At 26.8% G+C, this 9,455-nt stretch overlaps 1 protein-coding gene across 1 annotated transcript; it reads left to right on the top strand.

Annotated features, from left to right (window-relative positions):
• The first annotated feature begins 6,224 nt into the window (after positions 1-6,224).
• On the top strand, positions 6,225-7,791 carry LOC126836898 (uncharacterized). The gene is made up of 3 exons (XM_050570615.1): positions 6,225-6,569; positions 7,208-7,322; positions 7,642-7,791. Exons 1-3 carry the CDS (start codon positions 6,282-6,284, stop codon positions 7,749-7,751), a joined length of 513 nt encoding a protein of 170 aa, XP_050426572.1. The 5' UTR covers positions 6,225-6,281; the 3' UTR covers positions 7,752-7,791.
• Positions 7,792-9,455: the final 1,664 nt, after the last annotated feature.

Genomic DNA, 9,455 nt, shown 5'->3' with positions numbered 1-9,455 from the left:
CTTAATAGATTTTAGTTGTTTAAAAAGAAAACCATTATTTGATATTTCCTTGTTTACTATACAAATTAAAGTATTGACATTACTAAACTATTATAACGGGTACATTTTACTAAGATTATGTAAAAGTGGCAATATTAAATCAAAAATAGCCTTAGCTAAATTGTAGTATCTAAATTTAACAATTACTCTGTAATAAAACACATTTTTAAGAATTTAAATTTTATGGAATTTGTACGCGACAAGTTTGTCTGATTTTTTACACATACATACATGTATACTATATTTATGTATAAATACAAATAATTATAAAATCAATTATACTAACTTATAATGCATAGTTGTTAAAAATAAAATTTGTTTACCTTTAATGATGCAAATAATGGTTAAAAGAATATTTGCTGTAATGCGTATGCGACAATTTTCCTACTTTAAAGAGGTAAAAAACAATTTTTATTAATTTTTACTATGTACTTTACAAAATTTGAACATTGATAACACATAGTCAAACAATTGTGTTGATAAATTTCAACGACAAATATATAGTATAGTATAACATTTAAAGAACAATAATAATCTTTTGTCTGATAATATAAGTATTTAACTAATAAAATATTCATAAACTAATTATTAATACAACAATAAATTTAAAAATTACAACTGTTACTATTTTGAAAATATTCAATCAAAAACAATATCAATACATTTGAAATGGTTCAACTTCTATAATACTGGTTTAAATTTTTTTCTTTTAACAATCGTTGGTAATTAACAAATCTAACAATATCAAAATTCAATAAATAAAATTAACTATAAGAATTATCTTAGGCAAGTTCAAAAAAATAATTTACTTGATTTACTGAATTCATTAAATACAAATTAATAGAATTACTACTTTTTTAAAGAGAGAATTATTGTATATTAATAAAATTTAACTTTGATAGCCAAATACCTGTGTCAGTTATAGCTAAAACTTAATGCGTAATGTATGTCAGACACACAATATATGGGTTATATCATTGTAAGAAATAACTAAACTGAAAGCAGACATTTGAACTACCTTAGATAAGTTTAATCAAATAAAAATAATATACTTACATATTATTATAAATATTGGTATAATCAAGAAGTGATTCCTTGTATGTAGTAGTATGAAATTCATACATTAATTACTGATATTTTTAAAAATAAATGAACGGGTATATGAGTATTATCAACCCACATACACAAATACATGCATTAATAATTATTTTAAGTTAACACAACACACTTTTCATTCAAATTGCTTAGTGTTGATATTATACATTCAAATGAAAAAATGTCACATTAGAAATAAATGTTTTATACTTATAATTTACACCTTGATATATAATTGTAAGGTCTTGGGTCCGATTGGAAAGACTTTTCCATAGCAATTGATATGTCATACTCAAAACCAATTTTACATGATAACATTGGTTTTTAAAAGATGAAATATTTTTAGTAAAAAAGCATTCAACCTAAATTAAAAAAGCTAATTGAAATCGTACCGTATTAAATTACCCATTAAACTCTAATAAACTTACCTATTAAATTAATGCTTTATATTTATAATTTACACCTTGATATAAAATTGTAAGGTCATCAGTCTTGGGTCCAATTGAAAAGACATTTCCATAGTAATTGGTATAGCCTATTCTCAACGCCATAGATATTTCTGACATGATAACATTGATTTTTAAATGATAAAAGATTTTCGGAAAAAAGCATTCAACCTAAAATAAAAAAGCTAATTGAATTCGTATTGTATTAAATTATCTATTAAACTTTAATACACTTACCTATTAAATTAATGGTGTGTCCAAGAATGTAACGTCAAAATAAAGTCGAGAGCAAATATTATCAATTGATATATTTAAAAAATTATAAAATAACGAGTTATGACATAACTACAATAAGCATGCTATCATATTTACTATAAAGTATAATGTAAATTTACTAACATTTTTTAATTAAGTTTGCAATTTCTCATTTCACCAATGGAAAACGTGTGAACTTCGAAGTCGAAATTTGTTAGCGATGAGGTTATGTACAAATAATAAATATAATGCGATTTTGTACAAATAATAAAATATATTATGGGTACGGGTCACTCGATTATTCCGTGGTAACTGATGCATAGTTTAGATACTAGATTGTTATCCGAGATAACCAGCTAATGACTAGCTCCAGCTAGATTAGGTTAAAGTGTAAAGTCCGTTATCCGTAACAGTCTACCTTTCGTCTAATAATGTATGGTTATTTATTATATCTGATTATGATACGGAATGCGTTAACATCAAATTATTATTATATTTGATGTGATGACCGTCGTAATAAAACTACTTGTCTTTGTCGAATCGAATGAAATTATTAAGAAATATAGACAAAAATTCAAATCTTTACAAAGTCATAAACAGCGAACAAATGGATGAAAACTAAAAATTCAAACGCTAACATTTTTTTAGATTTTTTGTCTTTATATTTATGGAATTTTAAACATATGTTCCCATTTGAAAAAACGAGGTTCGTACTTATTTAACGTATAAGGGTTGAAGATAAAATTTTTCTAAATATTGAAAAATGTAGCTAAATATGTACCTAAAATTTTTAGGAAAAAAAAAATTCGCAAAATATTCATACTTTCAGTGAAAATGAGTGTCTTACGTTAGTTGGATCACCCTGTATAGTGGCACGCGGGACTTCAGAGTTCGAATCCCACCTGATGAGCCACCTGATAGTACACCTGTTAAGCCGACCAGTTTCAAAGATTCTACTTCACACCTATGTACACAATGAACACAGAATAAATACAGTGCAATATTATGATAATTTTGGTAAATCGAATATTAGCCCGTCCCTAAAACAAAATCCTGGCTACACTAGTTTTTTTTCAATCATGAATAGTTTGTTTGGAGGGTTTCAAGTTTTGACAGTAGTAATAGATTAGTTCTAAGGTCGTCCAATTTGTACATTGTCACAAAGTAACCAATTTTTTTTTCTAAATACACTCAAAGTTACGCACAAAATAATATATCTACAAGCACTGTATACCAAATGTAATACTTAAAAATTAAACAAATTATTTATCCACGCTGAAACGATTTACAAAAAGTACATAATTGTAGGTGTATATTCGCATTGACTCATTTTCCATGTTTTAAATAGACCTTTGGATTCTTCCAATTATTTAGTCCACTCTTCTGTTTACATAAAAACAGTGTAATAGAAAACAAGATGTACGTTAGTTGCCATTATGAAACTTGTGTGTATTATAAGACCGTTTTAGATCCATCTTTGGTCTAGTTTTCAGATCTTAAGTCGTACAAGTTAGCGGGGAAAACTAATGAACCTAATAAAAAAGTATCTAACTCTCTTAGGGGAAATGGTTTATGATCATCTTTGGTTTTTTCAACGTCTATATAAATTCAGAACTAGTGATGGGAATCCGAAAATCCGGATTTTTCAAAAAAACGCTTGTTAAGTCATTTGAAAATCATATAATTGTTAAATACTATTACAATATAAAGATGTGTACCTAAGTAAAATTTGTTAATAAAAATTTTTAAAAAAAACTCTTAACTTTGTCTATAAAATGCTTTCGGATTTCGAATTTTCGGATTACAACAAACCCGAAATTCAAAAGAAGTTTATCTCTTTGGTGTTTTGTTTTATTTTCACATATTTATCAAAAAAATGTTACTTAGATATAGAGCTTTATATTGTAAAATTATTTAACACTTAAATGATTTTTAAGTAGCTTAAAAAGCGTTTTTTGTGAAAATCCGGATTTTCCGATTCCCATCACTATTTGGAACTAAATTGACTATTTTTTGAAAAAGTTATAGAGCGTTGTAATTTTAAGTTTAAAAACCAGTACAGTGGAGTCGGGGTATAGTGGGTTCGGGGCATAGTGGGAACGGGGAGGTCACAGGTTTACAGGAGTTTTTAAAACTGAAAGTGATAAAATCACTTTTGTAAAAACGCTTCGATGCAAATCAGTAGTTAGTATTTTCAAGCCAGTACAATCCAAACCAAGCACAGTGTAAGCCAGCAAAGTTAGAAAGTATTAAATTGAATCGGTCATTTCAGAAACGACTTAGGTGACCGATTTTTCAAAAATGTCTTTTTGACAAATTTAATAATTGTATACTTAGTTACGTGTTCTGTGTGAAAACTAAACTTGTCAGACTCCTATTAAATACAAATGTTGAGTACAAGAAATTAAAAATCACTGTAAAAACTATTTATGAAGTTTCTTGTGGCTAGTGTAAAATTTCAAATTTGTTACTTGTGTCGTTTTTGAAATGACCGATAAAATTACAAAATAAAAGCATCAAAGCGTTTATTTGAAAGTGAGTTTATTCATTTTGATTTATAACAATTCCTGTAGAGTGTAAACCTGTGACCTCTTCGTCGCCTCGTTGCTTTGATTCCATTATGCCTATATTCTACTGTACTGGGCCTCTCGGATAAAATCACTTTCAATTTACGCTCTGATGCTTCTATTTTGTAATTTTATCGGTCATTTCAAAAACGACACGAGTCATAAATTAAAAATTTTACACTAGCCACATGAAACTTCATAAATAGTTTTTGCAGTGATTAAATGCAACAAAAATTTGGAAATAATTTGACTATTTTTGAAAAAGTTATAGAGCGTCGTAATTTTAAGTTTGAAAACTATGTCATTTTTTCGGAGTGTTCCTTTCGATTTTAAAGGGGAAGGGTGAATTTTTCAAACTTGTGTTTTATTAAAGCACTTTTTTTCAAGTACGAATACTGATCTATGAACAATGAATAAATTAACAAATACGGAAGATATAAAACCTATATTTTTCACTTTTGGCAAATATGATTAGAAAATATAATTAATGATAAAATCTTTGTTTACTAAATACCCTTTTTTAGAAATTTAGAATATCTAATTTAGAAACTTGTGTTAATCCGTGTAGATTTATTATAATGTTAAGTGATTATTTTTACTATACTCAAGTAAGCAAGTTAGTAAGTATTAATTCAAAATATATTATATATTTATCCAAGCTAATACATTGGCAAGAGCTTTTATTTTTATTACTTAGGAATAATGTTATTAATTTTTAACATAAAATATTAATTAAAAAAAAATGTGCTTTGTTTCCAACCAAACTTAAAAAAAGTTTATCATATGGGGTATTTTGTCCCAATTATGGTATGAATCATAAAAATCAAAATCTATTTTAGCTTTAACATGGAGCGTACAAGTTAGGTGTTTGTTTTACGACGATGTACTTTATTAAATTTATTCGCTTTGTATGTGTACCCACATTCTATACTAATGTAAAATAAAATAAACATGAAAAGGCAATGCACAGCCAAAATCAACAAACATGGTATTGCTTTTAAACAAATTCAATTGTAATGTAAATTTTTAAAACAGATGTTTTCTTGTAGCCCGCATGCATAGCTTTTGTGGTTTAACACATGTGTTTTACCATGTTTTTTCGTTTCGTTATTTGCTCCTGATAACTGAATAGTTGTACATATTTAAACAAAACATTCATACTAAAAAATACTTAAACATACGTAGACTATTGTAAATATTGGCGACTTTTAGTAAACTTTTGTAGACATCTAAAACAAGTAAGGTATTTGTTTTACGATGATGTACTTTATTTATTTTATTCGTTTTGTATGTGTACCCATGGTTAACTAACAATTTATAATTTTGAAGCAGCATTCTATACCAATGTAAAATAAAATAAATATGAAAAGGCAATGCACAGCCAAATTCAACACAACATGGTATTGCTTTTAAATAAATTCAATTGTACTGCACATTTTTAAAACAAATGTTTTCTTGTAGCCCGCATGCACAGCTTTTGTAGTTAAACACATGTGTTTTACCATTGATTTTTCGTTTCGTTATTTGCTCTTGATAACTGAATAGTTGTACACATTTAAACAAAACATTCATGTGTAAAAAATACTTAAGCATACGTAGACTATAGTAAATATTGGCAACTTTTAGTAAACTTTTGTAGACATCTAAAACAAGTAACAACATGTGTATAAAACAACATAGGTGAATATGTATTATACTTACAATGATATCAATATTGATATTTATCTAAGTTCAATGTAAGATATCAAACTACAAATGTTTAACTATGTGGTACTATATAACGTGGACTAAATTAAAGCAAAACCATCATTATATACTACGTTTTCGTTAGAGCGTTTTCAATTATTTCAATAGCTAACACCTGTATTTAAAAGTTAAAATGAATTCTAAAACAATATTCGTTTTATGTTTAGTACTTTTCTGTTCAATGCAAGAATCGTCTGGAATGAAGCGTGCCAAAAGCTTAACGGCTAAATTGTTTAAAGGCAAATCGAGTAAATACTCTGTGTTAGGTAACGTTAAGGCTGAAACAGGATCAATTGAAGAAGATTCAAATGAAGGCAGTGGTTCGGGTTCAAACGAACCGTCTGCAGGCGAAAATAATGATGGTTCAACTGATGCCAGTGGTTCGGGTTCAAACGAAACGAAGAATAATTGTACCGTACAGGTAATCAGTATTTAATTTTTATCTCAAATATATTTAAATACATATGTAATATTAATTGTAGTACCACGGTATGTGCGAAACGGTTTATCTTTTTAATCATTATATTATTATAGAATATTATATTGAATAATTATGAGTACGACTACAGTATAAAAGTTTTTTTTATTTAATAACATATAAATTATTTTTTAATTGATTTCTTATACCTACGCATCAAATGACAATTATTCATATTTTAAAAAAAATACTGACGCGTTTATTTCAAATGTATTTATGGTATTTCAGTATTTTAAAATGATTATTATACTAGTGAGTTTAAGTAAAATGTGTCCAGTTTCGGATAAAAATGTTTAAATGAAATCGTTGACATTTTATTTATTCATTAAAATTAAGACGGATTATTTTCAAATATTATATTGAACAATAAAAACTAGCACTGCTGGCTGTAGATTAAACGTATTATGACGGCCATGGTAAAGGGCACGTGAATTTTAACGACAATTTAAACTGAGTTATTTAATCATTAAATTACTAGCTATTTGTTTATAATAATATATACTTAAAATTATACTAAAATGTTAAATTATATGAAAAATAATTTTATTGTTGTATTGATATAAATGTTAATATTATTTTAGTCATACTGGAATTTATGTAAGAGGATGTTAAGTATAACCGTAGACCGAGAAAATCCCCAAGCTGGAAGACTTACCCGAGAACAGTTTAACAATATTACAGGTTTACAATGCCGTGGTAAGATATCAAATATAAAATACAAAGATAATTAGTTACGTTGATTACCCAAGTGCGTGAGATGTATTTCATTAATTCCAAAGACGAATCAATCAGTATAAAATATTACGGTTAATAATATTCGGATAAAATAAAACGTTTTAGTAAGTTTTATTTAAACGCTCGTTTTGAAACTACTGTTTTCTTGTCATTTTAACTGATTAGTAATAACATAATTTAAAATATTCAAAAGGAATAAAAAACCCCAATAAGTATGTAGGCCAGCAACGGAGAGCGACAAGTTTATTTTGTAATCATAAAAATATTTAAACGTTTTCAGGCAGTTGGTATGATGAAAATGGCATTGCATTCGGAGAGTTTGAAGAGCTAGTGGAAGGTATGGACTTGGGCCAATTGTTTTTAAACACTCAGCACAGATTTGGCGGATAAAATTGTTCAATATACAATTAAATATAATACAATTTAATATAAATTCAATATAAATTAAAATGTATATGTAAAATATACATTTAATAAAACATATACTATGTTATTGTAAGCATAATCCGTGTACCTTTATATCCTTATCTGGTGAAATTCTTCATCAAAATCTTGCATTTTCCATACAAGAATGACAAAAAAATCGACACCGTGTAAATTTAAGAGCTTGTTGTGAATAGGAAAAAGCCCCAAATGCTTCACACTAAAAAAAGATAGATGGTTGATCTTAGCCTTATTATAAAAAATAATATGCACATAGAACGGATTTGATATCAATGCGGTAATTTGATGTTGAATTTGAAAAACTCCTGTGTCTTATAAACGCTTAGTTTTTTTCTACAAGACATAAAGGAGATAGGCCAAGATTAAAAAGGATTACGTGGATCTAGGTAGTACATTTTCATGGCAAGTATACTCTGTTTAATTTTATCATAAGCTTAGTCAGTATGTACTACATCAACTTGGTATTTTGTTTTAAATGTATCTATAATAAAATAATCGAATTTACAATAATGCGCTTAATACGAGCTAACATATATGATAAAATTAGCACAATTGCTATTACTTAAAAAACAGTGTATTTTGAAATTATTATTTTATTACAATAAAGCAAATTGCAAGTCTATAAGATAAAATTCTATGTGATTTGAGGTAATGAGCTAATATTTACTCGAATCTTCACAAATTATAGGTACTCACTAAAAATGATTATTTAAGAACAGTTTTATTCATTAATATAAGCAATGTCTTTAAAAAAAATTGATTTGATAATATTATAATTGATATTTTTTTTGAGAAGTTATCAAGCTTTATACTTTTAACCGATATTAATATTAATGATACCGACAAGATCATGTTGAATACACTACTTTATACTTTGTGTTCAACACGTTTACTTTTATACAAAACAGATGAAATCGGTACAAGATTAAATACAATCAAAACAAGTTTCCATACTTTTAGTGTTATAATGTTTTGGTTATTTGCACAAATGTTATACTCATATAAATCTAGTTATAAAGCTGTTGTAATAAACACATGCAATAGGTAAAAATGACTGCTTAAAAAATAAATTACCAAAAATGTAAAACATTTTGGACGTTTTATAATGTAGTAAGAATTTATGTCTTAAAAATTAAAAAAAAAAAATTAGGAAATTGCAATTATTGTTTTCCGTGAAAATTAATGGATCACTTTTGAGTTCAAATTTTTAAGGAAATTGCGTTTTTAGAAAACACTCTATAAGAACCAAAATTGAAGCCTTACAGATGAAGTTTTTTCTTGCCAAAAATCTGTGTTTTTTTATTTTAACGCGTTATAATTTTTTGAAAAACACCGTATCTAACTATTGAATTTTTTATAGGCAAAATAGAAAACGGGTAAGACACAATATTATTTTAATATCACAATACTACCTGATTTAAGTATAATAATGAATACGTTTATCGTTATTAGTTTTACTATATTGTACAAAAGCCAACGATACGTTTTGTATCGCTTTATAATGTAGACAAAAGACAAATAACTGTTAGCATGGCCTATTTTTTAAAAGTATTTTACAAATCCCATTTTATAGTTTTACTTTTTTTTTCTATTGTAAACAAGTTGTTTTTTGGCCATATCTAGTTTTGTTATCAATGCATCTAGACGTTT

The sequence above is a fragment of the Adelges cooleyi genome, unplaced genomic scaffold (assembly GCF_023614345.1).
Source record: "Adelges cooleyi isolate 19-005CV unplaced genomic scaffold, UGA_ACOO_1.1 ACOO_flye_CR_arks_rails_tigmint_CR_PRNA_247, whole genome shotgun sequence".
Classification (NCBI taxonomy): Eukaryota; Metazoa; Arthropoda; class Insecta; order Hemiptera; family Adelgidae; genus Adelges; species Adelges cooleyi.
The sequence above is the reverse complement of the archived record's forward strand: the minus strand, read 5'-3'. Positions and strand labels throughout refer to the sequence as shown.